Raw genomic sequence first — 24,727 nt, forward strand, 5'->3', positions numbered from 1 at the left:
TTTTAATGTTTTTGTGTGACCTGTAAAAGTGGCGTCACACTCTGACAACATTGGTCACAGCAGTGTGACCAGGACATTCCCTATGATGTTCCCATGTTGCTTGTGCACTGTCCCCATACATTTCCGATGTTTTGATACCCTAGCAAGACCTCCGGGGGTAGTCGTGGCAAAAAAGCTCAGATATCCTATAGACTAACATTGGGATCGTTTCTCAGGTCGAGAACCCGAGTATTCCAGTTTGCTCGACCCGAGCAATGAGCACCCGAGCTTATTAGTGCTCACTCATCACTAATTACAAATAAAAAATATCACTTCTCTTTTCCCTTAATAAAATAAAGAAAGAAATAAAGAAATGTAAAAAGTAAACATCTTTTGAATTGCTGCCTGTCTGATGTGTGAAAATATAAAACTAATGAACCCACATGGCAAAAGCAACAGAAGAAAAATTGAAAACACCAGAATTGCATTTTTTGTTGCTGCTTCAATTCCGCTAAAAGATATAATAAAGAGGTGATCAAAACATATTAATAAAAACTTCAGCTCAACACGCAAGAATCAACCCTCAAACCGGTGCTCTGAGGGGCCCACCCGGAACTTTTAACTGTATTAGCAGTTGAACTATGGAATATATTATGCTGTATGGACTATGGGGTACATTATACTATACAGAGGACCATGGGGTGCATTCTACTATAAGGACTATGGGGTACATAATACTGTATGGACTATGGGATGCATTATGCTGTATGGACTATGAGGTGCATTATACTATACAGATGAATATGGGGTGCATTATACTGTATGGCCTATAGAGCGTGCATTATGCTGTATGGACTATGGGATGCATTATGCTGTATGGACTATGGTGTGCATTATACCATATGGACTATGGGGTACCTTATGTAGTATGGACTGTGGGGGGTGCATTATGCTGTATCGACTATGGGGTACACTTTACTGAATGGACTATGGAGGGTGCATTATGCTGTATGGACTATGGGGTGCATTATGGACTATGAGGTGCATTATACTATGCAGAGAATTATAGGATTATGGGGTGCATTATACTGTATGGAGTGTAATATTCTATACAGAGGACTATGGGATACATTATACTGTGTGGACTATGGGGTTCATTATACTGTACAGAGGACTAAGGGATGCATTATAGTGTATGGACTATGGGGTGCATTATATTTTATGGGCTATGGGATGCATTATACTGCACAGAGTACTATGGGCTGCATATCATACTGTATGGACTATAGGGTGCATCATACTATACAGAGGATTATGGGCTGTGCATCATACTGTATGGACTATAGGGAGTGCATTACACTGTTTAGAGGAGTATGGGATGCATTATACTATATGGAGACCTATGGGGAGCATAATACTGTATGTTAGCAATTATATGATATAAAGTTTTATGTGGGGTCCATCATACTGTGTGGAGAGATGTGGGGCCAATATACTGTATGTAGGCCCATTAGACTGCATCGAGGGCTGTGTGGGGGGGTCACAGGTGGGAGATCATACTGTGTTGGGGGTCTCATACTATGTTGGGGGTCTGATACTGTGTTGGGGGACACCATACTTTTCCAGGGGAGTTGAGGGGTGGGGTACAGTAGTGTCATAATAGTATGCATGTGGAGGGTACTGTGAATGAAATCACTGTGGGGGTTTCTTACAATGTTTGTGGGGCACTTTTGTTGACATGAACTGTGTGAGCACAATGAAAGGAGGAGGATCTAGGGCTCCAGTAAGAGGAAAATTAGAGGACGCACAGCTCCACACAGTAGGTGCAGTAATAGGAACACATAATGCAGCAGTGTCTCCGTATTGGGGTATTAGCAGGATAAGGAGTGCATGTTGGGAATAGATGGGAACGGTGCTGCAATAGTGAGATGTCAAATGTGTCTTTGTAATCTCTGCGGCCAACTCATGGCTGGGGAAGTTGTCATATCGGAAGTGGTCATTGAATGACTCCACCAGAAAAATCGTGAGCTGTAAGTCACCATCAATAACTGTGCTGTAATCTCTTACGTTCTGCAGGATTGGTATCTACCACTATATGGTCACCATATAGCAGTAATATCAGTGTTGGTCTTTGTATAGAGATTTTTTTTAGTAACAACGCTGTCATTTGTAATAGTTGTAATCAGGGTTACCTAGTTAGGGGCCCATCCAGAAGTTTTGCCCATCCCCAATCCAAAACCCTAGCTGCGCCTCTGCCTCAAACGCTTTTTTGATGTAAACATGAGAACGTTACATGTCTCAAAAGATGGGAACATAAATATTTCCTTTTACAGAATTTTTTTTTTGATACTCATAATACAAAAGACATGCCCTCATACAGCTATGCGGACAAAAAAAATAAAAAAAGGCTATGGCTCCTTAGAAGAAGGGGAGTAAAAACACAAAAGGGCCAAAAAAGGGAAATGTCCCGGTATGGCAGGCGTTTGATGAGGAAAAATTCAGAGAGCAAATTAATATTTGGTTATTTTTTCTCTCATTACTATATATAGAGCTTATTAATGTTATGGGATGTTCATCATTTCATAGATTTTATAGTATTGATGCAATTGTGTTTATGGCTGTTGGTGTTCAGCATGGCTGCACAGCACCACCTACCTAACAATCACAGACACTGCACACAAAGAACTAATACATAGATGGGATGTCTGTGCTCCAGCCCTGTAATCAAAAACTGATTGGAACAAAAAAAAAACAACTAAAAATGATACTGACAACACAAACTGTTGCCCTACCAAACTATCTGAAAATATAATAGACAAATATTAAAATGACCATAATTAAAAGAAGACCTCCAAATAATTATTTTATTTAAATCAATGAAAACTATAAGATTCATGTCATCTCAACATCCAAGGTCCTAATAATCTATTGGCCCCAAATAGACACGATAGATTGGGTCTTCTCTTTAGGCTGTCTCCTAGGAGGGAGTCATAATATGTTTAAACCAAATATAATATTAAATGAAAAGAACCTGAGAGAACACAGGGTTAATTACTGCGTGTATTTGAAGGGTTGTCCAACTTCACCAAAATAATTTCAGGAATGACCGGGGTGGTTATGAAATAAAATAATTTATACTAACATGCTCTAAAGTCCCATCACTACAGTTCGGTGGTCTCCACCAGGACAGGTGGAGATAATGTCTTATTCGCCTGAATGCGGCAGCAAATCATAAGCCTCTGGGGACAGTAGATTGAAGAACAGGATGTCCAGGCTTCCTATTCTGGTGTTAGAGGGATGGAGGTTGAAACTGATAATTATAGTTTATTTTATAACTATCTCTGCCCTTTACAAATATTTTGGGAGAATTCAGATAACCCATCTAAGGCTACTTTCACACTTGCGTTTTTTTGCGCTGCTCATCATGCGTTTTTATGCGTTTCTCTGCAGTTTTGCGCGCGTTTTTTTTTTTTAAAAAACGCATGAGTTACTTTGCGCTGACGTGTGCATTAACATGTGCACGTCAGCGCACCCATAGACTATAATGGGTATAATGGGTGTTGTCTTGTAATCATCTTTTGCTTAGATTTATCTATGTGGTATTTGATGATAGGCGGTAGTAATCCAAATGCACATGATTAATGTTATTCGATTGGTAAAATACCATGTGTATTAGTCTGGTTTGTTGGTATCTAATCCTTACTGTGTTTTGCACAGGTTTCCAATCCGACATGGATTTCCAAGCCAAAGAAAAAAGTTGGCTTTCGCATATTGACCAAGTATTTCGGGGTGATGGGTCTAATGTACCACCCAGCAATGACGGGAGATGGGATGAGTGTACAGGGACATTACAACAGATGGTGATTAAAAGAACAAAACTATGGTGGAATCGCACATTTCTCGACAAGTATTTAACCATTAAAATGATTCCTAGAGGCTTGAGAGTACGGGTGATTCCCACATTCCCAGTTGAAGATAGTGGATTTGTGTCCAGGTGGGAGGAGGCCTGTAACAGCTGTTCACGGACTTTCATGCAGCTTTTAAGTGAACATAATAATGGAGTTATATCACAACTGGATGTGAATATTAAAAATATGGAGGATGAATTAAAGGTTCTGGGTACGGTGGAGAAGGTGAACACATTTCATGTTCAATTGGATAAAACTTTGGAGACTGTTGTTAAAAAAATTCAGTCTACTCAACTGTCCAAACTTAATCGTGATCGTAGGGACTATGATAACCATACGGTATATCTGTGGTGTAAACCCCAGGCATCCAATCGTCAGATGAGACGTACTCCATCTCAGACATCAGTCTCATCGATGAGTGACAGGTCTGAGACATCTGGGTCATCCATGGCTACTCGGTCAGGATCCACCAGACATAATCAGAGGGAATTCTCTTTCCATCCCTACAAACGACAAAATTATTCCCCAGTTGCCACGAGATACAACGATAAGGTAATTAATTTGAGCCAGCATGAATTTACATGGACTGATTTAGCCATTCTTGAGAAAGGTTTGTCTTTCTCTCCAGCAGCACGATTTGATGCTTTTCTGGCTATTAAGGATCTTCATTTATTTGCCCGTTCCCTGATCTTTAAGAAACTTTTTTTTGATGGCAACCTATTTGATCTCTTTCCTACAGAAGAAGAGCAAGTAGCCTTACGTACCCTTGAGGATCTGTCCACCGAACACAATGCTCTAGAGGGAGGTAAGGTACCAGCTTCTATACGTCCAAAATCAAAGAGATTTCCCCCCCTTTCATCCTGTCCAAGTGTTGATTTATTTGTACAGATTGTCTTGAAAAAATTTTTGGAAATCCCACCATATATCTATAATGACAATCTCACTAGGGAAGAGCAGGGACGTCTGCGCATCCTTCAGAATCTAACAGATGTGGTATATAAGCCGGCGGACAGGGGGGGAAATGTAGTAGTTTGGCCTAAGGCACTCTATGAAAGGGAGGCCTTTAGACAGTTAAATAATAAAATCTGCTACAAAAAGCTTACCTTTAACCCCTTGTCCGCCTTCTCCACTCAACTACAAGATATTATCAAAAGGGCGAATGATGCGGGAGTAATTACTAAGGAATTGGCAACAGCTTTGACTGTGCCTGAACCAACTATCCCGACTTTTTATTTATTGCCAAAGATCCATAAGGATGCGCAGACGCCCCCTGGCCGTCTGATTATCTCAGGGAGAGGCAACTATTTAGAGCACGTAAATCGGTGGACAGATTCCAAGTTACAGCCTTTAGTGGAATGGTTGCCATCTTTCCTTAAAGATACAGGCGAACTATTGAGACGGATGGATGGGCTTCAACTTGAGGAGGACATGATGCTGGTGACGGGGGACGTCGAGTCCCTCTACACCAGCATCAGGCATGATGATGGCATTCGGGCGACGGCATTTTTTCTGAGCATGTCTAATTTGTCGGTGGAGATTAGGGAGTTGATCATTGAACTCCTCAGGTTCACACTGACCCATAATTTTTTTGTTTTTAAGGGGTCTTTCTTCCTGCAGCTCCAGGGTACAGCTATGGGGGTATCCTTTGCCCCCTCGTATGCCAACCTGTTCCTGGGGCTGTGGGAGAGAGACCTCTCCCTGCCGGATCAGTCGTCTCCTATGTGCCATGTCCTTTCGTGGACGCGGTACATCAATGACATTTTACTGATCTGGCAGGGATCCAAGAATGATCTTCAAATATTCATGTCATCTCTTAATGACAATGAATTGAACATTTTCATTACTTATAAGTATGATCCAGATACCATCGAATTTTTGGACGTGTTACTTCAGAATGATGTCTATGGGGAGGTGCAAACCAATATCTATCGTAAACCAACCTCCACCAATATGCTGTTGCATGCCCACTCCTCCCATCCTGGACATATGATGCAGTCTGTCCCTACGGGACAGCATCTCAGATTACGCAGACTATGTTCGACTGACAAGGAATTCTATAAGCAAGCCGGTGATCTTGGTGAGAGACTAAAAGAACGCTGTTATAGTAACCGTATGATTAAAAAGGCCTTTAATAGGGCCAGATATTCATCCAGAAATAGTCTCTTATATGGTACCAAACATAAAAGTAATCAAAATACTACGAGATTTGTGACGAACTTCCACTCCCAGTTTGGACTTATGAAGAAAATTCTTGACAAATCATGGTTTATATTGAGGGCTGATCCAGTTATCTCCAGATTGCTTCCGGAGAGAGCTGCGATTGCTGTAAGGCGATCAAGAATTCTGCGTGACCAATTGGTCTGCAGCCATTACACTGCTGAGCCTAGAAATACCTTTTTAGATGGGGCAGTAGAGAGATATGGTTGTTCCCCATGTGGCCGCTTCGTTGCCTGTACCAATATTGACCGTATTGATGTATTTGTCAATCAAAAAGGCTCTCATGAATTTAAGATCAAAAAACGGATCACATGTACTAGCAGACATGTGATCTACTATGCTGTGTGCCCATGTAGTAAAATCTATGTGGGCATGACTACCAGATTATTAAAGGTTCGCGTTAGAGAGCATGTATTAGGTATAGAGGCAGCGGCGGCCACCGAGGATGTAACATTATTAAAAACCATCCCCCGCCACTTCAAGAAATTCCATAATTGTAACAGCAGCCTCTTGAGGGTGTGAGGCATTGACATGCTTGATGTGGATATTCGTGGTGGGGGTCTAACTAGAAGGTTGGCCCAACTTGAGTCCAGGTGGATATGGACCCTTGGCACGGTCCATCCATCTGGACTTAATGAAGGTATAAGCTATGCCCCATTTATATAGTTCCCTCCCCTCTTCCGTTATTGTGGACATATGCTCATTGTCTATGATCCTCATTTTTTAATTAATTTTTAATGTTTATGATTCTATTTTAGTACTAATGCCAGTGATTTTTCGACAATACTACTGTGACGGTGGGGTACCTGTGGTTACCAGTGTTATATATATCTTCGAAGAATGTGCTATTGGATATGCCCCTATGTTACATCGTAAGAATGGATGCTGTGGCACAAGTTTAATTATTTCTTATTGTTACATGATGCATATTTAATAATTAATATTGTATAAATATAGCTTCAATATGTATATATGTGGCTATTGAATATATATGATGTATATGTATACAATTTGTCTATATATTGTTGACACCTATATGATGATTATATGTTCATTTGTGCATATATGTGGTTTGGGGCTTAGATATGGCCTGACATGTTAGGGTGTACTTATATTGCTATCTGTTATTATGATCACGTTATTATGTAGGATTAAGGCCGTTCTATGGCCTGATAATGGCCAGTTATGTTAGGGTTAATCCAGGTTCCCACCCACTATCCCAGTAGTAGGCTCTATGCATAAGCAATTGTGTCTGTCCATCTGCGCCCCTGCCCTGCACGACGCCGCTGCTTCAGCCTGCCTTCGGCGTCACATGATGGTGGTTGGGCCCGCCCTGGCACTGCCTGATGCCGACGCTGGCTGGCGTCTCGGCTGTCTTGACAGCGCGGCCCGTCACATCCGGGTCGGGAGCATCATTTCCGGTTGCGCGGCTGATTCAGCCGCTGCTATGGGATATAAAAGATCCGGACACACTATTAGTCACAGGCCCCCTGAGGAAGGAGACCGAAACGTGCGTTGGGGCGGACGTGCAGCCCCAGGTGGCAGTAGTACAGCATCGTGAACCCCTTAGAGGTAATTTTACTGGAGACATTCTGCACTCTGCTATGTTATTTGGTTACACTTTACCTAAGGATACACAGGCATTATTATTGCGTGGAGGTGTCTTTTTCTCTGCATATTTAGATTAACTACCAGCACAATTTTATGTGCTAGTTTAGTGTCACACTTAATAAGGTTGTTGGCAACAGATCGTCTACTTTTATGGCTGCAACAAGTACACTTCTGTGGTAGATATGTTGATTCATAAACTAATCCTCCTGCATCTATAGTACTCTCTGCCGGCTGGCTATGCATGTTATTGAGTGATCATGACGGTGAGCATATTGCCCTCCCCCTTCTTTCCCCATATCTTGGCATTATGTTTTTAATGTGTTTTTCTAATAAAAATTACACCTTTTTGACATTTAAAAAACTTGTTGCCTTGTAATCATCTTTTGTTGAGATTTGTCTATAATAATGAGTGGTTGGGTGAAAAAAAAACGCATTGCGTGTGCATGCGATTCTTGGGGCAAGTTGGACGCTCAAAAAATGCAACAGAGTGCATTTTGTGCGCCCGAGTGCACACTACAAAAAAACGCACCCATGTTAAGAATAGAAAAAAAACGCATGCTTTTTTTGCGCAAAAAAACAGCGCAAAAAAACGCAAGTGTGAAACCAGCCTAAGTAGGAAAATTACTAGTTTATTTACATTCACTGCAGCTCTTGTGAACCGCCTCAGTGTAGAACCATCTATAGTCATATTGCCTGAACCGTACTGATTTCTTATACTGTATATTGCCTTCAGTTTAAAGGGTTTCTAAATTTCCTTGCAACAAATCTTATCCAGTGCATGAAATTGACCCGCCCCGAAGGCAGTGGGGTACTCAGTGCCGAGCCCGTTGATTTCAATGGGAGATGCCACAGTGGCAGTGACCCGGTCCGTGGCTTCAGGCAGTCAATACAAAAGGGGTAGAGTGATGGGGATAAAGTTATTGAGATGATTCGTGACTAGTGTTGAGCATTCCGATACTGCAAATATTGGGTATCGGCCGATATTCGCTGTATCGGAATTCCGATACCGAGTATCGATATTTTTACAATATCGCATACCGGAATCGGAAGTTCCCATAATGCAATGAGCCAGTGTTGTGGCTGTGATTGGCTGCTGAAATGATGTCATCATGATGCGCGGTCTGTGCGCATCATGAGGCGTGGTCTGTGCGGGCCTGCCGGGGGTCTGTGCGGGCCTGCCGGGGGTCTGTGCGGGCCTGTCGGGGATCTGTGCAGGCTGCCGGGGTCTGTGCGGGCTGCCGGGGGTCTGTGCGGGCCTGCCGGGGGTCTGTATGGGCCTGCCGGGGGTCTGTGCGGGCTGCCGGGGGTCTGTGCGGGCCTGCCGGGGGTTGTGTGTGTGTGCAGGCATCGTCCGACTGCATACATACTACATATATACTACATTCATACAACATAAATACATACTACATACATACTACATTCATACAACATAAATACTACATATATACTACATTCATACAACATACATACATACATACTACATACAATACATTCATACAATACATACATATAGACATACAGTACATATATCATAGAGTAGATACTCACCATCACTTGTCACTTTGATCCCCGAAGCCAGTATCATCTCACTGTAAAAAATATTAAAATAACAAACAACCAATATACTCCCTGATCCGCAGAAATCCACGAGTGTCCCACGACGATCTCCTGCAGTGCATCACTGAGAGGTTACTATAGTTCACTGGTCTCACTTTATGGCAAAAGCTGGGTGGGAACTTTCTCACACACCAATGCCAAAAGTGAGACTAGGGACTATTTTTTTACAGTGGCGGAGGAATACAGTGCGGAAGGATACCTACCTCCCGTCATTGTATTTCTGGGGCCCCTAGAGAGCGGTGGCATCAGCTGATGCTGCTGTTCTCCATGGGACACTCGTGGATTTCTGCGGATCAGGGAGTATATCGGTTGTTTGTTATTTTAATATTTTTTAAAGATGACTGGCTTTGGGGATCAAAGTGACAAGTGATGGTGAGTATGTACTCTATGTTATATGTACTGTATGTCTATATGTATGTATTGTATGAATGTATTGTATGTAGTATGTCTGTAGCATGTTTTATGTATGTTGTATGTATGTAGTATGTACTCTGTATGTATGTTGTATGAATGTAGTATATATGTAGTATATATGTTGTATGTATGTTGTATGAATGTACTATATATGTAGTATGTATGTAGCATGTAGTATGTATGTACTGTATGTTGTATGAATGTAGTATATATGAGTATATATGTAGTATGTATGTAGTATGTATGTTGTATGAATGTAGTATATTTGAAGTATGTATGTAGCATGTATGTATGTTGTATGAATGTAGTATATATGAAGTATGTATGTAGTATGTACTATGTATGTTGTATGAATGTAGTATATATGTAGTATGTATGTAGTATGTATGTTGTATGAATGTAGTATATATGTAGTATGTATGTAGCATGTAGTATGTATGTATGTTGTATGAATGTAGTATATATGAAGTATGTATGCAGTATGTAGTATGTATGTATGTTGTATGAATGTAGTATATATGTAGTATGTATGTAGTATGTATGTTGTATGAATGTAGTATATATGTAGTATGTATGTAGTATGCATGTTGTATGTATGTTGTATGAATGTAGTATATATGAAGTATGTATGCAGTATGTAGTATGTATGTATGTTGTATGAATGTAGTATATAAGAAGTACGTATGTAGTATGCATGTATGTTGTATGAATGTAGTATACATGAAGTATGTATGTTGTATGAATGTAGTATATATGAAGTATGTATGTAGTATGTACTATGTATGCATGTTGTATGAATGTAGTATATATGTAGTATGTATGTAGTATGTATGTTTTTTTTTTACATTCAACACATTAGCCGGATGATGGGACTACTACTATCCCATCATTGGCTAATGTGTCAATCACTGTCATTGTAGCAGGCATAGCCCGATGGGACTTGTAGTCCCATCGGACGATGCCTGCACACACACACACAACCCCCGACAGGCCCGCACAGACCTCCGGCAGCCCGCGCAGACCCCCGGCAGGCCCGTACAGACCCCCAGCAGGCCCGTACAGACCCCCGGCAGGCCCGCACAGACCCCCGGCAGCCCGCACAGACCCCTGGCAGGCCCGCACAGACCCCTGGCAGGCCCGCACAGACCCCCGGCAGCCTGCACAGACCCCCGGCAGGCCCACACAGACCCCCGCCAGGCCCGCACAGACCCCCGAGAGGCCCGTACAGACCCCGCCCGCACACACAGACATGCACAGTGTCCGCCCACGCACCGCCCACACTCTTCCCCCTTCCCGAACTGGATGTGCAAGTAAAGAAAGGGTTTTTTTTAATTCCGATATTTCTGTCCCTTTGACTTGAATGGGATTTCCGGTATCGGAATCAGGGAGTACCCGATACTGTTTGGGTATTGGTCCGATCCAATCCGATCTGATATTTCTCAATATCGGAAAGTATCGCTCAACACTGTTCGTGACACCACCTGTGGTTTCTGGTCAGTTTGACCAGCGCTGCAGGGTTGCTTCTTTGGGACAGATGGTGTGGTGCAGCAATGATGTTGAAGCTCCCCACAGGTGGAGCTGTAGTCCCAGGGCAGTAATAATAGGTGATGAGGGAGAGGGTGCAGTGTTAGGCACAGAGATGTAGCAGTGCTGAAGTGGTTGCAGGAAGAAGGCAATGACACAACAGGGTGCAGTTTCCTTTACCTTTACTGTGCTTTGTCAGTGCAGTCCAGGATCCAGATCACAGATGGAAAAGGAGTTGATTAGCCTGGAAGCAACTTAGGAATCTCTCTATGCAGATGGGTTGTGTAGTCTCTTTCCTAGCGCTTATCTGAGGTACTTGCAGTACTGAGTTACACTGAAGTTCCCCTTGCTTGCTCTCTTTAGAACGCTCCTCGTATGGCAGGCAGCCATAGCCTTCTATTTCTTCTGGCTCACACACGTTACTGCTGTGCCTCGAAGTCTTAGTTGGGAACAGAGCATTTACAGCCTTCTGTTCCTCCGTTTCTGCTGCAGAACTATCAGCATCCATACAACTCCGGATACTGGACTCCGAACCATGCGCTTAAAGCCAGAAGTGAGCCTGAATTCCACTCAATCCTCCAACTTCTCTTTTCCACATCCACACTCTTTGCCCTCCTCACAGAACTAACTTCCCCTTCCCGGCCCCCAGAGAGCAGCTCCTCCCCCAGTTTGGTTCTGAGCTCCCTCTGCTGGGCTGGAGTGGGAACTGTGCTGTGTGTTGTATTTAACTGATAGAGAGACCCTTTATTGCTTCCAAGCATGACATCAGCCTCCAGAGGAGGAAGACAATGCCACTGTGGCGACCATACTCCTTGGGGCGCCACATTCCCCCTAGTGCAATTCAGTACTCCCGGACTGAGAAAAACATGCAAACATATTAACAAATGAACAATTGTGACTGTTACAAGATTTCAAAAATGAAAAATTACAAAAACCAAAGCTCAAAAATAGTCCTTGTGATGATTAGTCCATGCGTCAATGTCCATGGTCCATTTCCTGAGCAGTTGGTAACTATGTACAAGTAGAGTTTTGGCCACACATAGTCCTGTGGCCCAATTGTCCATCAAAAACAAACTGAGATTGCTCAAAAGGTTCTTACAGAGTCTCTGTAGGCACATAAGCTTGAACAGTTGCATATTTACATTTTACCATTTACATAACTTACTTATATACGAAACCTTATGGGTGGTATAATGTTATGAACAGCGGAACGCACTAAATAAAAAATAAATAATAAAGTGCGTTCGCCGCTCGGGGTCCACCGTGCAGTAGGTGTTACACCGCTGCTAGGTAATGACAGATGAGCAATATGGCGGTATAATGCGCACGGGTTCAACTTCACTCAAAGTGCGCAAATCGGGATCTGTTCACACACAGAGGCGTCGCTACAAAAACATGCAAAAACGCTGAGCCTGTTAGTGTCACAGACCACAGGGAAATGCACACACGGTATCAGGTCACAGGAGCAGGTCCCCAGGCAGAGGAGCTGCGTCCATCTAGACCTACCGCGTGTGCGGCGTCGCTACTGCGGACGCCAAGGAGGACTGCAACTGCAGCGTGGCGTAGGACACTGCCGCTAGTTGACAAAGCTAGGACGCAGGCGCAATGTCGGACGCTAGAGAAGAGGTGCGGTGGGCACAGTGGCCTAAGGCTTGCCACTGACTGGCGCTGACTGCTGCACCAATTCCCTATCCACATACGTAATATCAGAGGGAATGGGTTTCAAATGAGTCAGTCACCAGAGTCATACATCTGTCACCATTCACACATTTAGCTTGAAAAGTCTATACTAGCGCATGGCCGAACGGTCATGTGCACTTTTCATAGCCGTGCGGGACCTTCCAGATCTCCGAGATGGACCAATGAGATCTGAAGCAGGACCTGGGCACATGACTCCCGATCTCCAATGGGAAATCGTCTCGTGAGCATGGCCAGTAGGAGCACAGAGGAACTTGGTCTCTGAAGCGGTCTGCTGCAAAGTAATCTTCTCCTCAGTAGATAGCAGGAGACCGCAGAATGTGAGGCTCTGGATTCCTGCAGAGCAGACGCAGAAACCAGACGCCTAACATATACCTTGGGTACTAAGGACAAACCTACAAAGAACTGGTGTTGTTGGGGACCTTACTGGATGCCATGTGTTAACTACTACTGGTGTAGTGTGTGTTGTACTGGCTACACTACTGGTGGCTTTGCGTAGCACAGGGATACTAGATTTCCTAGGACCACTTCTACTGACTGTGGGCATGACAGATTCACCACTGGCAAGGCGAGGATACTCTTGCTCCACTGCTGGTGTGGCATCCGCTGCCTTACTTGCTGGTTTTCAGGGTGGTCTTGAGTCACTTCTTCTTGCACTACCAGTTGGGGAAAGGTCAAAACTGGCACCACTATGGCTTGATCCGCTCTAGTCCAATTTGCAGGGAATTCTCCCAGTACAGTGCTTTCCTTTTCTTCTTCTTCCTCTATGGGCTGAAGGTTGTTTTGCTCTTCCATTCTGTCCTTTAGTTGGTCAGGGCACAGTTTCATATGATCCCTCGACACTGCTGATGAGGTTTCTCCTCCATCCTTACTGATAAGGCACACTTTGATGTTGTCAAAGTTTGATGGTGGGACGGTGTAGGGTTCAGCTTCCCATTGGTCATCCAATTTATGCATCCTCCTTTTCCTCTTTAGGACCTGTTCTCCTGGTGACAAGGGAACTGCAGGTGCGTGTTGATTGTAGTTCTTTTCCTGCTTTTTTCTTGCCTGAGCTAGACTCTTTTCTACGCACTCTTGTATTCTACAATACTGCTGCTGCTCTGTATCCCAGTCAGCATCTGGTGATGTCACTTCAGGTGTAAGGACTCCCATATCCAAATCAATAGGCAGTTTGCCAGGCCTCGCTCTCATTAGATAGGCTGGAGTGCAGTTTGTGAATTTCACAGGAATGTGATTGTAGAGGTCTACCAGATCTCGCAACTTCTCTGGCCACAGATTCCTCTCTTCCAAAGACAAGGTCTTCAGTAGATTGATCACCACCTGATTCATCTTTTCACACATGCCATTGGTCTGTGGATGGTACGGTATTGTCCTGATCTTCTTGCAACCGTACAAGTTACAGAATTCCTGGAACACTTCTGCCTCACAGTCTGGACCTTGATCTGTAAGCACTCACTCGGGATATCCATGTGGTCGACAAAAGTGCTGTTGGAATGCTCTGGCTGCTGTCCTGGCTGTTTGATCCTTGACAGGCATGACTACTGGGAATCTCGAGTAGTGGTCAACGATGGTAAGAGCATAAACGTAGCCTAAACGGCTTGGGACCAGCTTCACATGGTCCAGAGCTACCAACTTGAGTGGCTGTTTAGTTATTATTGGCTGCAAAGGAGCTCACTGGCTATTACGATCCTTTCTGCGCAGGTTACATTGTCCACACTCCCGGCACCAATTTTCAAAGGCCTTCCTCATACCAGCCCAATAGAATCTCTCCCTGAGCAAGGCCTCCAACTTCCATCCGAAGTGTCCAGCTCCATTGTGGTATGCTTCCAAGACCATTGATGCCTCCCTCTTTGGGACTACCACCTGCCAGACCAACTCATGAGAGTGGGCATTGATACTCCTCCGACACAGCTTTCTCTCATAGATGAACGGCCTGCCTCTTTCCTTCCACAACTGCTGGGTTTCTTCAGGAGCATCTGGACCTGGGCGTGAGTCAGCTTGTGACAGTAGCTCCTTTACCAGGCGGACTGCGAGGTCGCTATCCTGCGTGTCTGCCCAGTCATGATGAGGAAATGGATTTAGGGTGGCCTCTTTCATGACAGATCATCTGTTTCTCACTCCTTGGACACATTGGGCTGCAATTGGCCGGTGGAAGGCAAGTAACGCTATTTCTTCGAGTGCCTCAGAATCTTCTCCCCCACCTGGCAGATTGGGCATCCTGTACAGCACATCAGCATTGGCATTCCTGTGCCCCGCCGGGTACTTGATGGTAAATTCATACTTAGATAGCCGGGCCATCCATCGCTGCTCCAGTGCACCTAGTTTTGCAGTTTTCAAGTGAGTCAGCGGGTTGTTGTCTGTGAAGATGGTAAACTTGGCTGCAGCTAGGTAATGCTTAATCGTTCAGTCACAGCCCAGACTATGGCGAGGAATTCCAGTTTGAAGGAACTGTAGTTGTCAGGGTTCCTTTCAGTGGGACGAAGCTTAATGCTGGCAAAGAAGATCACCCTTTCTTTGCCATTCTGTACCTGTGACAGTACTACTCCCAGTCCCACGTTGCTGGCATCAGTATACAGAACAAATGGTTGGTCGTAATCTGGTTAGGCCAGAACTTCATCTCCTGTGAGAGCCATTTTCAGTTGAGTGAAGGACCTCTCCAGTTCCTCATTCCATTCAAATGTAGGACTCTTCTTCCTGGCTTTCTTGGGCTGGCCCACCAGAAGATTTTGCATAGGTGTGGCTCAGTGAAGCCTTTGATGAACCTTCGGTAGTAGCATACCAACCCGAGGAATTGACGTACCTCATGGAGGTTGCTGGGCTTCTGCCAGTTCCGGATGACAGTGACTTTGTCAGGATCTGATGCCACACCTTCTGCGCTCACCACATGACCGAGGTACTGCACCTTGGGCTTCAGGAGGTGGCATTTGGATTGGCTTCACCTTCAGGCCAAAGTTGAACAAGGCTTCAAACACCTCAGCCAGGTGTTCCAGATGGTCTTCATAAGTCATGGAATAAACAATGACATCATCAAGGTACAACAGAACTGTCTCGAAGTTCTTGCGTCCAAGACAGCACTCCATTAGCCGTTGAAATGTCCCTGGGGTGGTGCAGAGCCCGAACGGCATGTAGTTGAACTCGCAGAGACCCATTGGTGTAGTAAATGCTGTTTTATCCTTGTCTGCCTCTGCCACGGGAACCTGCCAATACCCACTAGTGAGATCGAAGGTGGAAATATAGTTAGCAGTTTTAAGTGCAGCTAATGGCTCTTCAATTCTGGGTAATGGGAAGGCATCCTTATGTGTAATGCTGTTAATTTTTCTGTAATCAACACACATTCTCATGGTACCATCTTTCTTTTTCACAAAGACTATTGGGGCTGCCCAGGGGCTACAACTATCTCTGATCACCCCAGCTTCCTTCATTTCCTGCAACATACTTTTGGCACATTGATATTGTGTTGGGGGTATAGACCAGTACCTTTCTTTAATGAGTGGATGATCTCCAGTGGGGATATGGTGTTGAACCCCTTTTGCCTTCCCAAAGTCTAGAGGGTGTTTGCTGAATACCCGCTCATACTCCTGAGCCACTCCCTAAACCCCATTCTTTTGGTGTGAAGGGGTGAAGTCAGTTCCCACATGCAGCTGCTGACACTACTCCTCCAGCTGCTTTACAGAGCCATTGTCCCCTGCCTGGTCGGATGAGACCAAGGGCTCTGCTGCCTGTATTGCGTTGTTACTGACAGTAAACTTCTTAGCAACTGTGGCATATCGAGGTATTGTGGCCTCCTCCTCCCCACAATTCAAGAGGCGTACAGGTACTCTCCCTTTGCGGACATCAACTACCCCTCTGGCTGTCAGGACAGTGGGCCGGCTATTAGAGTACACTGGCTCTACCAATGCTTGGTAATCTTTTCCTCTGAGGCCTATGGCTGCCCGACACCAAATTTCACATCTGAGGGGTAGAGCAATGGGGAAAGAATCACTCTGACACTGCCAATTTCTCCGCCAGACAGTTCTACCTGCTGTCTTTGCATCAGGGCCTTGATCTCCTTCTGCAGGACTCGTTGTTCACTGGAACCAGCAGCCTCGGTACAATAAGTCCATGGCACACAACACAGTCTCTGGCACACAGGACCCGGTGGCACCGGACTTCGCAAATCCTGTTCGTGACACCAAAATTGACCCACCCCGGAGCCAGTGGGGTACTCGGAGCTGGGCCCGTTGATTTCAATGGGAGATGTCACAGTGGCAGTGACCCGGTCCGTGGCCTCAGGCAGTCAATGTAAAAGGGGTAGAGTGATGGGGATAAAGTTATTGAGATGATTCGTGACGCCACCTGTGGTTTGTGGTCAGTTTAACCAGTGCTGCAGGGTTGCTTCTCTGGGACAGATGGTGTGGTGCAGCAATGATGTTGAAGCTCTCCACAGGTGGAGCTGTAGTCCCAGGGCAGTAGTAATAGGTGTTGAGGGAGAGAGTGCAGTGTTAGGCACAGAGATATAGCAGTGCTGATGTGGTTACAGGAAGAAGGCAATGACACAACAGGGTGCAGTTTCCTTTACCTTTACTGTGCTTTGTCAGTGCAGTCCAGGATCCAGATCACAGATGGAACAGGAGTTGATTATCCTGGAAGCAACTTAGGAATTTCTCTATGCATATGGGTTATGTAGTCTCCTTCCTAGCGCTTATCTGAGGTACTTGCAGTACTGAGTTACCCTGAAGTTCCCCTTGCTTGCTCTCTTTAGAACGCTCCTCATATGGCAGGCAGCCGTAGCCTTCTATTTCTTCTGGCTCACACACGTTACTGCTGTGCCTCCGAGTCTTAGTTGGGAGCAGAGCATTTACAGCCTTCTGTTCCTCCGGTTTCTGCTGCAGGACCATCAGCATCCATACAACTCCAGATACCGGACTCCGAACCATGCGCTTAAAGCCAGAAGTGAGCCTGAATTTCACTCAATCCTCAAGCTCCTCTTTTCCACATCCACACTCTTTGCCCTCCTCACAGAACTAACTAACTTCCCCTTCCCAGCCACCAGAGAGCAGCTCCTCCCCCAGTTTGGTTCAGAGCTCCCTCTGCTGGGCTGGAGTGGGAACTGTGCTGTGTGTTGTATTTAACTGATAGAGAGACCCTTTATTGCTTCCAAGCATGACATCACCCTCCCAAGGAGGATGACAATTCCACTGTAGCGACCATACTCCTGGGGGCGCCACATATTGTGCAGAAGTGTTGTACATCTGATACAAAACAATGGAGAGAAAATAGTGAAGGCTCTCCCCAAAGATAAAGTTCTCCTTTATTCAGAGGAAGGTCCTTCAGCCCATAGAAGCATAAGTACACAGGAGATGGCTGTTGCTGGCACTGCTCTTTGTTGTCTTCCACTGGCCATATGTGGTTTTAATTTTCATACAAATAAAGATGATTTTTTTTATCTTTGGTGATTGCCTTCACTTTTTTCTCTCCTTTTTCTTATGTGCATACTGCTGCATGCACAATACATCCACAGGCAGCTCTCCTACATACACACACAGCTATGCCACATACACTGCATGCAGAATTATTAGGCAAGTTGTATTTGAGAGGATTATTTTTATTATTGAATAACAACTATGTTCTCAATCAACCCAAAAGACTCATAAATATCAAAGTTTAAACTTTTTGGAAGATGGAGTGTTTTTTTTTTAGATTTCGCTATCTTAGGAGGATATCTGTTTTTTCAGGTAACTATTACTGTGCAAAATTATTAGAGAACTTAATAAAAAACAAATATATACCCATCTCACTTGTTTATTTTCACCAGGTAAACCAATATAACACAAAATTTAGAAATAAGCATTTCTGACATTCAAAAAAAAAAAATATCAGTGACCAATATAGCCACCTTTCTTTATGATGACACTCAAAAGCCTTCCATCCATAGATTCTGTCAGTTGCTTGATCTGTTTACGATCAACATTGCGTGCAGCAGCCACCACAGCCTCCCAGACATTTTTCGGAGAGGTGTAATGTTATCACTCCATGTAGATTTCACATTTTATGAGGGAGCACAGGTCCTCTATGGGGTTCAGATCAGGTGAACAAGGGGGCCATGTCATTATTTTTTCTTCTTTTAGACCTTTACTGGCCAGCCACACTGTGGAGTGGAGTATTTGGATGGAGCATTGTCCTGCATGAAAATCATGTTTTTCTTGAACCATACCAACTTCTTCCTGTACCACTGCTTGAAGAAAGTGTCTTCCAGAAACTGCCAGTAGGTCTGGGAGTTGAGCTTCACTCCATCCTCAACCCGAAAAGCTCATCTTTGATGATAAAAGCTCATACCAGTACCCCATCTCCACCTTCCTGGCGTCTGTGTCAGAGTGGAGCTCTCTGGCCTTTACTGATCCAGCCTTGGGCCCATCCATCTGGCCAATCAAGAGCCACTCTCATTTCATCAGTCTATAAAACCTTAGAAATTAGTCTTAAGATATTTCTTGGCCCAGTCTTGACGTTTTATCTTCTTGTTGAAAGGTGGTCGTTTTTCAGCCTTCCTTACCTTGGCCATGTCCCTGAGTATGGCACACCTTGTGCTTTTTGATACTCCAGTAACGTTGCAGCTCTGAAATATGGCAAAATTGGTGTCAAATGGCATCTTGGCTGCTTCACGCTTGATTTCCCTCAATTCATGGGCAGTTATTTTGCGCCTTTTTTTATCAACACGCTTCTTGCGACCCTGTTGGCTATTTGCCATGAAATGCTTGATTGTTTGGTGATCACGCTTCAAAAGTTTGGCAATTTCAAGACTGCTGCATCCCTCTGCAAGACATCGCACCATTTTTGACTTTTCAGAGTCCGTCAAATCTCTCTTCTGACCCATTTTGCCAAAGGAAAGGAAGTTGCCTAATAATTAAGCACACCTTATATAGGTTGTTGATGTCATTAGACCACACCCCTCATCATTACAGAGATGCAAATCACCTGATTTACATAAATGGCAGTTGGCTTTCAAGCCTATACAGCTTGCAGTAGGACAACATGTATAAAAAGGATGATGTGATCAAAATACTCATTTGCCTAATAATTCTGCATGCAGTGTACACATATCTCTGCTGCATCACTACACATACAGCTCTGTTGTGCATACCTTTGCTTAACTTTGTGTACACATTACCACATTTTGAAGCTTTTTGCAGACCTGTGACTGATCACAGCATCCATTCATCTTTGGTAATGTGAAAGTTCTAGTAGCTTATTTCCTGCCTTGCACCAATCAGGCTGATGAGTGTTAGGCAGGAGGAAGGAGAACTATGCTGTTGTATAGTTCCATCAGTGATTGGGAAGGGGCTGTGTCAGTGTTTTCCTTGATAATGAGAAGCATCCTACAGACTTTAAGACACACACTTTGTTAGGATTGGCAGAATGCACCAAATATAAATAATAATAAGATGCGTTCACAACACGGGGTCCACCGTCCGGTGATGGCGAAACCGCAGCTAGGGGACAATGGCGGAGCATAGCAGCGAGTAAGCACTGTAAACACACCGAGTTAAACACCACTCAGTTTGAACAGAGTGCAAAGCGCTTGATTCTGTTACTCCACAGAGCAGTGTGGAAACTGAGAGCAGTCTAAGCTATGCCCTGTTAAACGTCACAGGAGCATAGAAGGATTGACGCTAGTAAGGGCCCTATAACTCACTCCCACTACTCTGTTGATTGAACCTGCACTGACACACGGTGTCTTTTGAGCCCATGCCTGAGGATACCCGGTGCAGCCACTAAGTTCAAGCGGGAGTTCCCATCTTACACTGCTGACAGGCACGCACGTACACCAAATAAGCAAGACACTAGCTCACAGGCGTGCGCCACTGAGAGCCTTTTATACCTTCAGCTCAAGTCCAGACAGACAGGACCTTGCCTGTGGACCAATCAGAAGCTGCCCCTCACCAGAGCAGCTGACGTCCGAGCACCAATGAGAAGGCCTCACATCACGGACATGCTCAGTGGGTGAAATCTGGACTTTGTCTCCAGAGCACAACGCTGCACGTGTATACCAGTAGTCACCACAGGCTTAGCTGGAGAGCCAGCAGAAACTATACATGCAGAATGAGCTTGGGCAAGGCACTGAGACCAAAGTCTGTGCTGAGTAGACATCCCAGTGGCCAAGCCTGAATGGGAGACCACTGCACCAGACAAGGCTTGAGATCCATCCCATGCAGTGGGACAAACCTGGTGCCTAACACACTTTTTCAGCAATATTTTTTCTTATAAAAAATTGCACATTATACAAAATATGTGATATAAACTGGTAAACTAAATATTTGCAGGTTTTGTACATTTTCACTTCTATTCCACAGTAAAACAGACAAATATCCAATGATTAACGTTCTTATTGACTCTATTATGTTATTGCAGGGTGCTGAAAAAATACTATCAATGAATGAATCAGGAGAACTTCAGGACCTGCTCATGAAGATTGAGGTGACTGATCTGTCATAATTCTGTATGAGGTGACATTTCTCATATACTTCCGGCAACGTCTAGACATGCACACTTGCGAGCGCACACATGGGTGTTATGTGTTTTTGACTACATTGTTAGAGTCCGCTTCAATAAAATATACAGATGCTTCTCACAAAATTAGAATATCATCAAACAGTTAATTTATTTCAGTTCTTCAATGCAAAAAGTGAATCTCATATATTATATAGAGTCAATACAAACAGAGTGATCTATTTCACGTGTTTATTTCTGTTAATGTTGAAGGTTATGTCTTAGAGCCAATGAAAACCCAAAAGTCGTTATCTCAGTAAATTGGAATATTTTATATCACCAGCTTGAAAAATGATTTTAAAATCTGAATTGTTGGCCTACTGAAATGTACGTTCAATACTTGGTCGGGGCTCCTTTTGCATCAATTACTGCATCAATGCGGCGTGGCATGGAGGCGATCAGCCTGTGCACTGCTGAGGTGTTATGGAAGCCCAGGTTGCTTTGATAGCAGCCTTCAGCTCGTCTACATTGTTGGGTCTGGTGTCTCTCATCTTCCTCTTGACAATACCCCATAGATTCTCTATGGTGTTAAGGTCAGGCAACTTTGCTGCCAATCAAGCACAGTGATACTGTTGTTTTTTTAAACCAGGTATTGGTACTTTTGGCAGTGTGGACAGGTGCCAACTCGTGCTGGAGAATGAAATTTCCATCTCCAAAAAGCTTGTTGGCAGAGAGAAGCATGAAGTGCTCTAAAATTTCCTGGTGGACGGCTGACTTTGCTCTTGATAAAACACAGTGGACCTACACCAGCAGATGACATGGCTCCCCAAACCATCACTGGTTGTGGAAACTTCACACTAGACCTCAAGCAGCTTGGATTGTGGCCTCTCCACTCTTCCTCCAGACTCTGGGACCTTGATTTCCAAATGAAATGCAAAAGTTACTTTCATCTGAAAATAACACCTTGGACCACTGAGCAACAGTCCAGTTATTTTTCTCCTTGGCCCAGGAAGACGCTTCTGGTGCTGTCTATTGATCTTGAGTAGCTTGACACAAGGAATGTGACACTTGTAGCCCATGTCCTGGATATGTCTGTGTGTGGTGGCTCTTGAAGCAATGACTCCAGCAGCAGTCCACTCCTTGTGAATCTCCCCCAAATTTTTTAATGGCCTTTTCTTAACAATCCTTCAAAGGCAGCGGTTATCCCGGTTGCTTATGCACCTTTTTTCTACCACACTTTTTCCTTACACTCAACTTTCCATTAAAATGCTTGGATACAGCACTCTGTGAACAGCCAGCTTCTTTAGCAATGACCTTTTGTGGCTTACCCTCCTTGTGGAATGTGTCTTCCCCATGATTGTGGAGCCTACTGAAACAGACTAAGGGAACTTTTTAAATGATTAGGAAGCCTTTGCAGGTGTTTTTTGATAATTATTTTAATTTACTGAGATAATGACTTTTGGGTTTTCATTGGCTGTAAGCCATAATTATCAACATTAACAGAAATAAACACATGAAATAGATCACTCTGTTTTGGAATGACTCTATATAATATATGAGTTTCGCTTTTTGTATTGAAGAACTGAAGTAAATTAACTATTTGATAATATTGTAATTTTGTGAGAAGCACCTGTATATATAGAGTTTCATTTATTGCTTTGATAGCTGTGACCTCACCATGGTATAAAATGTTTTACCAAGATAATTAATTGTATACACATAGTGCTATCAGAGTGGCCCTAAATATGGCTCCTTATCCATCATGAACATGCAACTCCCAGTATTATAGATGAATGCACAAGGCAAAATTCAAATTCACCTGTTCGTGTGGATTTTACCAGGAATGTAATGTCCCGTATTCTGTGGTTCCTCTAAGCCCCAGAGCATAATAACCAAAAAAAGGGAAAAATAGATAATATTATCATACCTCATTTTTAACCTTTCTGGCTGCTTCCACTTCATCCTTCCTGCTTTCTGTTCCTCGTCACCTCTGTTGCATTGCATCGCTGTCCTGGCATTCATGCAAATATGGTGCTTCAGGATGCAGGCCACAAGTTAAAGGGACTTTTAATATCAAAAAATTGCAGTCCAATCTGCAGTCACTAGGTTATAGAGCAGGGGGAGCTGAGCAGATTGATATATAACTTTGTGAGAAGAGAGTCAGTGTAACCTGTGTTTTAATCATGTAATCCTCTGCTTTTTCTTTTCTTTTCAGCCAAGTGGGCAGTCCGATCAGTAATTCACATTCATCTCTGTATGCACCCTTATACAAAGGAATCTGTCAGTCACTGATAGCACCGCCCACTGGACTGAAAACTCCAGAAGGAGCAGAGGTTAAACGATGAAATCACAGGTTGTACTGAATTTTTTCTCATAAAGCTATATATCAGTCTGCTCAGCTCCCCATACTCTATAACATGGTTTCTGCAGATTGGACTACATTTTCATTTGACATGGTCCCTTTAAGTTTGCATGTGCAGTTACCTGATTAGCCAATGGTCAGAAGTCACTGCCCAGTGTTCACCCTTGGTTTGGACAACTTGCCATGAGTAGACCCAGCAGCATGTACAGTGAACACTGGGCCGAAGATACGATGCCACCGAGGCACAGAGGACTACAGAGCGGGCAGGCAGCAGCAGGGGTGGGCAGAGAAGGGAGCAATGATATATGATATATATTTTTATTTTTAACCTTTTGGTGGCCCAAACAACTGGTTGCCATTTTGCTGAATTTGAACAGTGCGAATTATAAAAAAATCTATTTTCTCCAGAAAGTGGATTTATGTTAAATCCTAGTAGAATACAATTCCACTCAAATAAATTTGTTCATCTCTCCCCAGCAAGCGCTAGCAGTTGTGAGTTGTTCCTTACTAGTGACGTTTGCGGGTCAGCCACGTCCACAAGACTACAGGAGCTTCTTACTAGTTAAATGCTCTAGTCTGGTCTGTAAATCCGCACCATCACATAGTCTAAAATTGGTCCTTGTGCCATCTGTGTGTGGCCTGTTACATACGTGGACAGCACATGAACCGAAAAAAGTCAGTGTGAACGTACTCCAGCAGTGTCCATTACGTGCTATATACTTGACCCCAATAGTGACTACATCTACTGTAGTAATATTTTTCTGTTTCTTTTTTATGCAGAGAGTGCAGCACCCTCACGCATGTGCCTCTTGTGGGGGTTTTGGCTTCCTTCCTTGTCTAGTGTGCCATGGAAGCAAGATGTCAGTGTTCCGAAACTGCTTCACGGACTCTTTTAAGGCTTTAAAGTGCACAGCGTGCAATGAGAACGGGCTAC

At 44.0% G+C, this 24,727-nt stretch overlaps 1 protein-coding gene across 1 annotated transcript in view; it reads left to right on the forward strand.

Annotated features, from left to right (window-relative positions):
* The window catches only part of GRXCR1 (glutaredoxin and cysteine rich domain containing 1), a 182,018-nt gene that overhangs the window by 157,193 nt on the left and 98 nt on the right, over nt 1-24,727 (forward strand). Inside the window, exons 3-4 of the mRNA XM_073583438.1 lie at nt 21,354-21,419; nt 24,574-24,727. The exon at nt 24,574-24,727 is cut by the window's right edge and continues 98 nt beyond it. Coding sequence (XP_073439539.1) covers nt 21,354-21,419; nt 24,574-24,727 — 220 coding nt within the window. The remainder of the gene's footprint in view (nt 1-21,353; nt 21,420-24,573) is intronic.

Source organism: Dendrobates tinctorius, unplaced genomic scaffold (assembly GCF_039654945.1).
Source record: "Dendrobates tinctorius isolate UK_male_01 unplaced genomic scaffold, ASM3965494v1 ptg000079l, whole genome shotgun sequence".
NCBI lineage: Eukaryota > Metazoa > Chordata > Amphibia > Anura > Dendrobatidae > Dendrobates > Dendrobates tinctorius.